The following is a 12,383-nucleotide window of genomic DNA, read 5'->3' on the forward strand; positions in this document are numbered from 1 at the left end:
ATCTGGTTCATGAGCTCACCATCTACGAGCCCACATTGCAGCTGATCCCTATGAAGTCTCACCTATCTAACGTGGTGAAGTACATAATTTCTGGTTGTCTTTCCATTTTTTCCTTATCATTTTTTTTGGCGATCCTGTTGGGGACAGGAGGAGTTTTGAAATGAGATTGGGTACTCAAGACAAAATGGACCAGAAGAATTAGCTGGGGAATGTTGCTTGAATTCTTGTGTGGTTAGGGATTGAAACTATGAAGACAAAGCCTTGCATGAGAGTGATTCATTGTGAGTTATGTGGGGAGTGTGGACACAGAAGAGATAGATGCCTTGATGTTGAACTTCGGGTGATACGTCTCCGTGCTAAGATTCAAAAGGCTTTGAAAGCAGTTGCTCTTAGGAAGAAGAATGCCAGTCAGATGCAGGGTAAGCTTTCTTCAGTAGAGTGATTATTTTTTTGCTTTCTTCCCAGAAGAGGTTGGATGGTATTTTTGGTTGGAAGTGTGTTTGAGAGAAGTCAGTTAAGAGGAGAGATGGCTCATGAATTTCCTCGATTTCACGAGTTGCCCAATGAAGACCCAAAGAGATTTTTAGAGTGCTTGGAGTTCACAGCTCTTATTAAAGATAGGAATGCTCCATAAGTCCTTCAGATTCTATCCTTTTGTCTGTTGGGAGAAGTGAGAACTTGGCTGCAGACTTTCTCTACAAGGATGCGTGATGAGTAGGGTGCTCACAGAAACCCGACTTATCTAGAGGTGAGGATAGCTTTCCTGGACAGGTTTATGTGTGTTAGAGATCCTGATGGCATTTGGAGAGAGCTATGTTTATTGCAGCAATAGCCAACTCAGTTAGTGAATGAGTATGTCGGTAAGTTCACTGTGTTGTGGAATAAATGGCAGGTGGCCTTATTACCTGAAGTTCCTCCCAAAGTTATAAAAAAGGATAGGTTTGTTGCTGGTCTGAAGTCAGAGATTAGGATAAAGATTGAATGTAAAGAGCTGGTCACTTATGACGATGCTCTCAGGGTAGCAAAAGAGAAGGAGAGGAAGCAGATAAGATTGTCACAAATGATGCAAGAGATGCCAATGGTTCAGCATGTGTCTGAAATTCTCTCTCATGTGAAGCCAGAAATACAGAAGCCTGAAGTAAAGGAGGAGGAGAATATAAAAGAAGAAATTCATGAAATGTCGGAGCTTATGAAGAGTTTGAGTTTGAACTTGATGAATGGTAAGGGAAGAGGTAGATCATCGGGTGGTTATGGTAGAGGCAGCATGCCTTCTTCAAATAATTCAGGCCCATGGCAAGTAAAATGAAGTCAAGGGTCATTTGCACCTTGTGTCTAGTTGTTTAATTGTGGAGGGTGGGGACATTACAGCACACACTGTGATAAGCCTCCTCATCTTGGAGGTGATGTTTATCCATTGCCAATAGGGCTTTCAGCTCTACAATAGAGGTCAGTCCTTCGAGATCAGCCAACGATCTCTATGGATGAGGACCTCACACCTCTACAGGTTGAGGAGAGGCACTCTTTGCTACAGTAGTGGGATCAGGCCCGGAAGGAGGATAAGTGGGCAGTGGTACAAGAGGGACAACTCTTACATGCCCCCATAAGGCACCTGCCCCCTCCCCTACATAGGAAAGTAGGGTCTATGAGACTCAGATATCTGAGACCCTGTCCTGCACCATTTGGAACTATAATGCTACCTTATGGTCAGGACCAGGGAACTTCTGGAAATCCTATACAGGCCACAATAGTCTTTTATGCAGAGACACATCAGAGTCCAGAGTGCCCTCTTCCAATAGTCAGCGGATATACATGGGAGTCTGCCTACAGAGATGAGACAAGGGGTACAAGAGGAGTTCGAGGTTCACGTGGAGTTGCAGTCCTTTCAAATCCACACTTCGGCGGACCATTTCAGTAGAGCAGAGAGATACACATTTCAGATTTCTTGGGATCCGGATCCGACACATGGACAGCCGAGATCTATTTGTTGCAGTTTGCTACTTCCCCCCTGAGACCTCCCACTTTGCCAAAGATATCCGAGGTGATGATGAGACATCCCCATTTGTTGCCCTTTATCAGTCCATCGTTGACTTCTCTAGCTACAGAGAAGTCCTCCTAGTGAGGGACTTCAACGCGAGGATAAGGGCTCATCAGATACCACTTCTTGACTTCAGGGATGATTCCACTTTACTACCACATATTGACCTTGAGGAGGCAAGTATGCTACAGGTTTTGGCTGAAACGCGAGGTCCATTCTCATCTTATGGGTAGGCCCCATTAGACCTCGACAGGATACATGATCTCATTATCTATAATGGTCTTGACAGATGGCCTGCTTCAGGTGGTTTCACATGATTTCCACATGGGGGGGGGCTCCAGTGTTGTTGATTACATCATGGATCCCCTATCTTCACATCTCGCATTACTGACTTCACTATAGCACCTCTCCCCCCAGGGGCTGATCATACATACCTTTTCTTTAGCATCTCCACCTCCCTTGTAGAGAATCATGCTGCCCTTGTCACCCGCTCACTACATGAGGCTGCCATTCACGCTTTCCCCCACACCACCTGCCCACCACCCCTTAGAACCGTACCTTGTAATAGTTGGTATGATGATGAGTGTAAGGCTTTATGCCATCAACTCATATTCGAAACCAAAAACAATCTTTCGAGCGCACCAGATATGCTATGCAAATACCGTAGACTGGTACAGAGGAAGAAACTAGACTTTATTCATCGGAACGAGGAGGAGCTATTGAACATTTTACTTAGTAACAACTCTAAGGACTTCTAGCACAGATTTCTAGGAGGACGGTCCCCTCCGCCACTCACTAACACTCAGATCTGGTTTGATTATGCACGCACACTTTATGACATCCCAAATCAGCCAATCCCTAATCTCTCATACATGCCTTGCCCCACATCCTACACCCTCTTCACTAGAGGAGGGGTAAAGGATGCCGTAATGAAACCTCATAATGGCCGAGCAAAGAGTCATGAGGGGCTATGCACCAAGTTAATCGCATATGGGATTAACCTCCTACTAGCCTCGATCTTAGCAAAGCTTTTTAATGAAGCTGTTTGTTTGGGGTTTCCACACACTTGGAGCATTAACACTATCTCACCCATCCACAAGGCAGGGGATCCCATGAGCCCGGAGAACTACAAGACCATTATGATTGGACATGTCATGTCCAAGATTTATGCATCAATACTTGACTCCGAGGTTAGCAGACTTGCAAAGTGTCAAGGACTTAGAGCAGTAGGACAAGCCGGATTCCGGCGTGATCATGGAACCATGGACCACATTCTCATGCTCAGATGTAGGTCATCTATCCTGGGGATTAGAAACCTGTTCTTGATAGTGACCTTATTTAGATCCCTGTAATCAATGCACATGCGGTATGATCCATCCTTCTTCTTCACCAGAAGCACCGGAGAGGCAAAAGGAGAAGTGCTATGAGAGATGTTCTTCTCGAGCAATTCCCGCACCTGTACTGCCACTTCCTACCGCTCAACCTTAGAAAGACAGTATGGGGCTTTGTTTATGGGCTTACTACCACGCTCTAGAACAATGGCATGATCCACATCCCTCTTGGGAGGCAATTGGGATGGCATATCAGCAAATACATCAGCAAGCTCCGATAGCAACTGCTGCATATCACAATCCTCTACATGGGGAATGCTACCCCCTCGAGATACTAACACATTCAATGCGTAAGGGTATGCTCCTTCTTGAGCTCTCTGGCTAACTGCCTTTGCTAAAATGACTTGCAATTTAGGAGTGGCAATGCCATGCAATGTTATAGTTCTACCCTTGTGGACAAAGCTGAATGATAGTGCATTTAAATCCATGCTGATTTTACCCAAAGATTTCAGCCAATTGCAGCCCAAGACAGCATCTAATGGGCCCATATCCAGTGCCAGGAGATCCCCAGCAAATTCATAATCCTCAGAGAGCTTGATCCTTGCATCTTGGCAACAAAATTTACTGACCAAATGCTGTCCATTTGCCACCTCTACTCTCAACCCATGATCAATCTCAGTAGCAATCAGTCCCACCTTCTCTTAAGGTCTTAGAATTGATGAAACTATGAGTGCTACCGCTGTCCACAAGCATGTGAACAGTTCTGCCATTAATTTGTCCTTTCAATCTAGTAGCTTCAGCACTTTTGGCACCCATCAAGGCATGAGAAGAGATGACACTTGGCTTAGCTCCCGCCTTAGCATCAAATGACCTATATGGCTTAGCATATGGCAACTTGCTGCCTGTAACTGTGGGAAACCTCAGAAATGGTGCTGCTGCTGATTTTCTTTCATTCCAATCAATCACTTTAGGCTTCTTCTCAGCCTCATTCGCATTCCCATATGCGCTGCCCACTATTATCTTATACTTGTGGGCATATTTGGGCTAAAATACCTCTGCCAATTGGACTGCACACTCAATTGTTTGAGGGTTATGTACCTTTACATCTACAGCGAGAGGACTTAACCCATGGATGAAAGGCAACGTCATGCACAAACAAGGAAAGCCTCCAAAAGCACTGCAAGTACTCTTGGACCGTACCGGTCTGCGAAAAGGCATAGAATTCAGCCAAGTACTGATCCAAGACGAGTGGGGATACGAATGTAGTGACCATCAATTCTTTGAAAACCCTCCAGGTGGCTGGTCTCTGAGGTGAATCCCTCATGTATCGCCACCATGTGTGGGCATAGTCCTGCATATGCATACCTGCAAAAATGATGCGCTCCTCCTCGGACTTGGGGTAGAAGCGGAAATAGTCTTCCAGCTTCGTGAGCCACTCATTGGGAGTGCGAATGTCCCCTTATGCACTGTGAGTGCAAATGTATGCAGAAGTCCAACAGCCTAATTCCAAGTCTGTTCTGACTACTTCCATGCATGTTCATTTGCTCTTGCAGCCTTGACCTTTTTCTCCTGCTGCATGTGAACACCTGCATATATATTAGACATCAAGACATAAGCTGCAGCATCCTCTTCACCCAAACACACTGCATCTTCAAAGGCCCATCTTCCAAGCTCCACATCACCCCACTTTTGACAAGCACCCAACACAGTATGCCACACCATAAGATTAGGTTGGAAAGGCATATTCTCCACCAGCGCTACCACTTCATCTAATTGGCCTGCACGACATAGGAGATCAACCATGCATGTGTGGTGGTCAATAGCTGGAGTGATGCCATAGTGTTGACTCATGACCTCAAAGTATTCCTGGCCTTTATCCACTAGACCCGTGTGACTGCATACAGTAAGAACACTAAGGAATGTGACAGCGTTCGGCTTCATGCCTTCTTGTCTTAGTCTCTCAAGCATATGGAAAACAATTTTACTTTCTCCTAACTGGGCATATCCTGAAATTAGTGCAGTCCATGAGACTACATCTCTAACTGGCAGCTTGTCAAACACCTCTTGTGCTTTTGCAAGTGAGCCACATTTGGCATACATGTCAACCAAGGCAATGCTGACAAAGGGATCTTTTTCTAGATCCCATCTAGCAATCTCAGCATGCAATTCTCGGCCCTTGTCTATGGCTCCTACACTACCACAAGCTTTCAAGCTGCACACGTATGTGATAGGATTCGGAGAGACGCTCTCCAGTTGCATCTGTTCACAACAGTCGAGTGCATCCTCACCAAGCCCCTGTTCAGCATATCCCGCAATTAGGGCAGTCCATGAAACTACATCTCGAATTGGCAGCTTGTCAAACACTTCCTGTGCTTTTCCAAGAGAGCCACACTTGGCATACATGTCAACCAAGGTGCTGCCAATGAGAGGATCTCTTTCCAAATCCTGTCTGGCAATCTCAACATGAATTCCTTGACCCTTGTCTATGGCTCCTATGTTGCCACAAGCTTTCAAACTGAAAACAAACGTGACAGCATCTGGGGAGACAGCTTCTAGTTGCATCTGTGTGAAACAGTTTAGTGCTTCCCCACCAAGCCCATGTTCAGCATATCCTATGATTAGTATGTTCCACAAGACTACTGCTCGAAATGGCAGCCTGTCAAAGACTTCCTGTGCTTTTGCAAGCAAGCCACATTTGGCATACATGTCCACCAGGGTGCTGCCTACAAAAGGATCTCTTTCTAATTCCTGTCTGGTAATCTCAGCATGTATATCTCGACCCTTCTCTATGGCTCCTATGCTGCCACAAGCTTTCAAGCTGCAAACCAATGTGGCAGCACTGGGTGGGATACCCTGTAGTTGCATCTGTTTGAAGCACTCCAGTGCTTCCTCACCAAGCCCATGTTCAGCATATCCTGCAATTAGTGCAGTCCATGAGGCTACATCTTGAACTGGCAGCTTGTCAAACACTTCCTGTGCTGTTGAAAGCAAGCCACAATTAGCATACAGGTCAACCAAAGTGTTGCCAACAAAAGGATCTCTTTCCAATTCATGTCTGATAATTTCAGCGTGTATTTCCTGGCCCTTCTCTAAAGCCCTTAAGCTGCTACAAGCTTTCAAGCTGCAAAGAAACGTGACAGCATCCGGAACGACACCCTCCAATTGCATATGTTTGTAACAGTTCAGTGCTTCCTCACCAAGCTCATTTTCAGCATATCCTGCAATTAGTGCAGTCCACAGGACTACATTTCGAACTGGCAGCTTGTCAAACACTTCCTGAGCTTTTGCAAGAGAGCCACATTTGGCATACATGTAGACCAAAGCGCTGCCAACAAAAGGATCTGTTTCCAATTCCCGTCTGGCAATCTCAGAATGTATTTTTTGCCCTTTTTCCCGATTTTTCAGTCTGCCACAAGCCTTCAGAAGGGGCACGAAGGTATACTTGCTAGGATGTACAGAATCCTCTTGCATTTTGTGGTACATGCTGAGGGCATGTAGTGATTCCCCACATTCTATATAACCCATGATGACAGAAGTCCAAGAATGCTCATTCCGATCCACCAACCTGTTAAAAACCTGCCGAGCATCGCAGATGCCTCCACATTCCACCAACGTAGGGACAAGGTAGTTCCCAAGAGATCTATGAACTTCCAGCCCACTTTTGGACATGTGGGCATGCAAGCGCTTAGCACATACTAGATTTTTGTTTTTCTTGCAATTCTGCAAGATGCATATAAAGTTTTCAACCGAAGGCAGCTGGGGCGTCCGTTCTAGAAAAGTGAGTGCCTCCTCCAAGCTCAGCATCTCCGAGCCACAGTTTTCTGGTGCTTTGAATGCATCCACGTGTACTCTACACCTAAAACTGGCATTGCAATTGCTGCCACAGTCCGGTGGCAAGCCACGGTCTTCAGAGTTTAACCGTGCCTGATCATGGATACTTTGGATCCCTGCATTCCTTTGCTTGCGCACTCCGTTCCCTGATACAGCACCCTGGATTGTAGCAGCCGACTATCCATTAGCAACTAGTTGGTAGTTTTAGCATAACTCATGAACAAAAATTGATGTCAGAACACCAAGTATCGAGCATTGGAGAAGCCCCGTTGGCGCTCTGCGTTGATGTTACATCGATCATCCTCGAGCTATCCAAAGATTCCAAGGTAGAGAAGTCAATTCGTGCAATAATTATTCATATATCTATTCACAGAGTTGCACTCTAAAATTGTCTCGAGGTGGGAGCTCTGCAGTGAAGAAGGCGAAGTTGCAGAATGCCCATGCTCAGCAAAGTGAGCACAACTTCCTGTAAAAGGTGGCTCCATAATTTCACTTTCAAAAGATGCAGTGAAGAAGGTGAAGTTGCAGAATGCCCATGCTCAGCAAAGTGAGCACAACTTCCTGTAAAAGGTGGCTCCATAATTTCACTTTCAAAAGATGCTGAACAGCATGATCAACGAGCAAAACTTGATTCCTAATAAACCCTCGTACCCAAAAGGGCTTGGCGGGTGAAGGTTAGGCCATTCCTCAGTTGTTAGCACGGATTCTGATTTAGAGGCGCTTCTGCCATTGATGAAACAGGAGCTGCAAAAGGGACAACCCAGGCGGGACGTGAAATCCATGCCAGAGTGGAGAGCCCTTTCCCGGGACGAACCCGACAAGATTCTAGCAACCCGCCAGTAGGACAGCAGCGACCGGAAGGCCAACACATGACCCTTCCAGGCCGTCAAGGGAACTGAGGAGGGGGCGAGTGGTTGCCCTGTAGCAGGTACGGCGGCCGGTTTTTGGGAGTCGCATAAATCACATTCCACTCTTTTAACGGCCTTATGTGGAAATACTTTAAGTAATAGCTATTTCTAATATGCTCTGCAAATGCTTTTTGCGAAATAGAAAGGAAATAGGTGGTAAATAGAATGGGACCATGGGAAATAGCATTCCATGCTCTAGACCTCAAGGTGCTATTTCCCACACTCTTGAGAACCAGTTAATGTGACATTTCCTTTATAGCATGTCTCATTTTCCCTTGGATCATTATGTCATGCATCATAGGAAAAACAACAAGATTAGGCTCTTCCAAGGGACAAGCATCCAAAATAGCCATCATTATTTCCCCCCTTTTTCCCCTCCATGACATAAGCCCATAAGAGGGCTTGATCCACCGTGAGATGCAACACCAACCCATGACCTTAACATAAAAAGCATCCCTTGAACAAGATCACTATCCCATAGACCCTACTCATACCAATGTTTACAAAGGATGGCTTCAGGTGCAAAGCGCGTTTGGATTCTCTTGGACTAATAGGGGGAGAGAAAGCCTACTCTCTAGTGTCAAGTGACTCATTTTGGGTCTTCTTGCTATGCTCACTACTTGAAAGGTGGTCTTCTTGCTATGCTTACCACTTGCAGACCCTTACGGGCCAAACGGCACCCAAACCCTGAAAGAAAAGCTTTGCAGGACCCTAGCCATGAAGGCATAAAAACTTGGCAGGCATTGAAGGTGGTTGATTCACCACCATCTTGGTAGACCAATCCTTGGTTAGAATCCAGTTAGCACGCTTTTTATTTAAGAAGCGTTCAGTCACAATCTTGGCCATTGATGGAACAAGAGCTGCAAAAACATCATAGGCGAGATGTTGCAATCCATGTTGGAGTCGAGAGAAAGGCCTAGGATTTTGGTGTGCAAAGCCTTGCCCGCCAACCATGACTTTCTCAACTTTCCATTTGTCAAAAAAACCACTCATCTTTGGGCATCAGTCGGTCCATAAAAACATTTCTTAAACACAATCACTATCCCATAGACTCTAGCATAATTCTTGCCATAGTTTGGCTTGTCTCCTCATACCAATGTTAACAAAGGATGGCTCAGGTTACAAAGAGCGTTTGGATGCTCTTGGACAGATCAAGAGGGGAAGCATAGTGTCAAGAGGCTCACTTTGGGCCTTCTTGCTAGACTTGCCACTTGAAAGGGTGTTTTTACTTGAAGTTGCTATAGGAGAGATAGGGATGACCATGAAAAAGGAATGATAGGGGAACACGCTACAGTGGTGGGAGATGGTCTTTTCTAGAAGGTGGCTACTTCAATGGACACGAAGGTGGTTTCCATTGAAGTGTCACGACAAATGGGTGTTGATGATACCTAGCCAACTCAATTTAGATGGGCGATCATGAGATGAGATGGTTACTTCAATTGACATGAAGGTACTTTCCATTGACGTATCACAACAAATGGGTGTTGCTGAGATGGACTTAACTCAATTTAGATGGGGGTTGATGAGACATACTTAGAACTCAATTCAAATGGACCAGATGTGCTCTTGGCAATGAAAGCTTCGAGGGGAATGTGACAAAGTCAAAGAATGGGATTCACGTAGGTAGCCAATACTTAAATTGGCCACTACAGCTATGCAAAGACCTCCTGTTGGTGGGAAGAGGAGGGGTTCTATGAGGAGGGCATAAAGCATTGATGAGGTTTCAATTTGTAAATCATGGATAAGAAGAATATTATGGCCACTAAGAGGTTGGAAGGAAGGGGCTAGGGCAGTTGTCGCTCTAATTGCCTCACGAGCTATTCTTTGGAGATCTTGCTAGAACTAGGGCATATTGGGAAGATATAGAACTTGGGGGTGAATTTTAAAACTCACCTAGGCAATTTTAAACTTGCCTAAGCGAGTTAAAAATTTTAGTCCCCCAAGATGTATGTTTCCAATATAAGAAATTCTAGCTATATTTAAGTTATTTGTTAATTTAATTATTTTTAATATTTTTCCTTGACGTTTTTCCTTGACGTGATAAATTTATAAATCCATGAAAGGAGACTTAAATATTTCATGAAAATAACATTGTCACTCGCAATATGCACAAAATTTTTAAAACTTTTAATAAATAGAAAAAAGACATGATGCCATAAGACCCAAGTTTTGTATTGAACCAAAGAGATATAATAGCAATTATAGCTATTATTATATGATTACGTTGAGAGATGTTGCTCTCAGCTAGAGTCTTTATATCCAAAATGATATAGATTGAACATATGTTTACAATTTAAATTGTTGCTCTTAAAGAGCCTCAATTCGTGCCATCTGCATAATTTGACTCCCCATTGTCTTATTGCTCAATGTCATGACAGTCCCTTGCCAGGTGCCATATCTGCATAATTTGACTCCCACTCGTCTTGCCAAGCCTTGCCCCTTGGGTGCATTGACTCCCCATTGTCTTATTGCTCAATGCGATAGTCCCTTGCCAGGTGCCATGTGCATTAACTCCCTATTGTCTTGCCAAGCCTTGACCCTTGGGTGACATCCAGTGCAAAATACAGGTGCCATCTGCATTAACTCCCACAAGTTATCTTGCCAAGCCTTGCCCCTTGGGTGCATTGACTCCCCATTGTCTTATTGCTCAATGTGATAGTCCCTTGCCAGGTGCCATCTACATTAACTCCCTATTGTCTTGCCAAGCCTTGACCCTTGGATGACATCCAGTGCATATTTTAACTCTCATTTGACATAGGAGGTGATGACTCTGATTATAATTGTCTTGGATTGGCTTCTTGCCTAGTACCCAAATAAAATCCTTCAATGGACTTCAATACAAAGCTTTAATCATGGACATTCTTCATTTGCGCTGTCTCCTTCTACTTCCTCCATGGCGAGCATCCTTAAAAATTCGTGTATATGCAAAATAGTTTGTTGTGGTATTTTTATTTTTCCTTCTACCTCATATCCCATGCGCTTCTTTGATTTCTTTGCCCTTGAATGCCAAGACACTATGATTGTCTCCGTTGAAACTTGAGAGACCGCTTCATCATTTGGGACCCACTCCTTCATTATACAATTAGTATACAATGTGTTGTTATCCATATTCTCCTTCCTGCCCTTTGGCTCATACCATACCGCTGTAAATGTTGTAGCTCTCCCTTGGTCATCTCTTTGCACATCAACTACTTTTGCAACCCAAAACTTCACATTCTCATATTCATCATCCGATGGCCGAACCACAACAAAACAATCGACCTCTATATCTACTTGTGGCATAAACTCTCTCTTCTTCGGTCCATAATATGGACGTGGGAGTAATGATACAAATTCATTTTCAAAGACTAGAGCTGGGCGCAAATCATTATGAACATTTAACCAAAACATATTGCATTCTTCCTTGATTTCCTTTGAGCCTCGCATTCTCTCAAGGTCCTTTATTAAATTTCGTGTCTTGTTAATTACAGTGGTAGTGTATTCTCTCCAAGTAGGCTTCGAATCAGGATATCTCCGAAGCATTTCCTCTTTGTATGTAATAAATGCTTTTAATCCTTCTATTTCAAAATTAGACCTCTCATTGAATTCTTGTATAGAGGCCCATGCTGGATACCTTTCCTTGCTGGGAATTGAAGTTAAGAGACTGTAAGGTTCTTCAGGTTCCCATTTTGTATCATGAGAATACTGTTGCCATTGCATTACGGGTTTTTCATCTTTAAAAAAAAAACAAAAGTAGTGTGGATTGGTATGACCTGTCAATGCATCACCACCCATTTGTATGAAAGGTAGAATGAAGCTCTTCCAATCATGCATTCTTTCGAGCCTCTCACATACTATACTTTCCTTACGACTACCAACTTGCCTGCCACATCTTCTTACCAAGTCATCTATTGTCTCCACATCCTTGCATTTAAGCTCCCTTGAGACTGTGCTAAAAACCTGATCGATATCCTCATGTGTATGCCCAACATACAAAAATCCACATTCGACCTCATTGAAGATTCCATGAGCAACTAGCATGGAGCAAAATGCAAACATGAGTACATTCTTATTTTCTCGCCAGCAATTATCAGCTTATATTCTCAAAGTCGGGGGTAGGCGACCTTTTTCTGCATGTACATTGTGAATTGCCTTCATAATAGATGTTACAACTTGATTGCTATCATGTAGATGCAAGGAATCAATCCATATATCTACAAAGAACTTAATTCCATGCAGTAACACTCCACATAGATGTGTCTTTAGAAAGTGCTTTCCTTCTAATTTAGGTGGAGTGGC

General features: G+C 44.1%; 1 protein-coding gene across 1 annotated transcript; it reads right to left on the reverse strand.

Moving 5' to 3' along the window:
* Nucleotides 1–4,844: 4,844 nt before the first annotated feature.
* Nucleotides 4,845–8,073, reverse strand: LOC147885883 (pentatricopeptide repeat-containing protein At3g09040, mitochondrial-like). The gene has a single exon (XM_087396671.1). It carries the CDS (start codon nt 7,168–7,170, stop codon nt 4,888–4,890), a length of 2,283 nt encoding a protein of 760 aa, XP_087252797.1. The 5' UTR covers nt 7,171–8,073; the 3' UTR covers nt 4,845–4,887.
* Nucleotides 8,074–12,383: the final 4,310 nt, after the last annotated feature.

Source organism: Dipteris shenzhenensis, chromosome 25, assembly GCF_047967505.1.
Source record: "Dipteris shenzhenensis isolate YYH24624 ecotype China chromosome 25, Dip_SZ_1.0, whole genome shotgun sequence".
Classification (NCBI taxonomy): domain Eukaryota; kingdom Viridiplantae; phylum Streptophyta; class Polypodiopsida; order Gleicheniales; family Dipteridaceae; genus Dipteris; species Dipteris shenzhenensis.

Bases quoted from the DNA above. Each gene is read 5' to 3' on its own strand.
- LOC147885883 (XM_087396671.1), bottom strand. From the start codon at position 7,170: ATGCTGAGCTTGGAGGAGGCACTCACTTTTCTAGAACGGACGCCCCAG.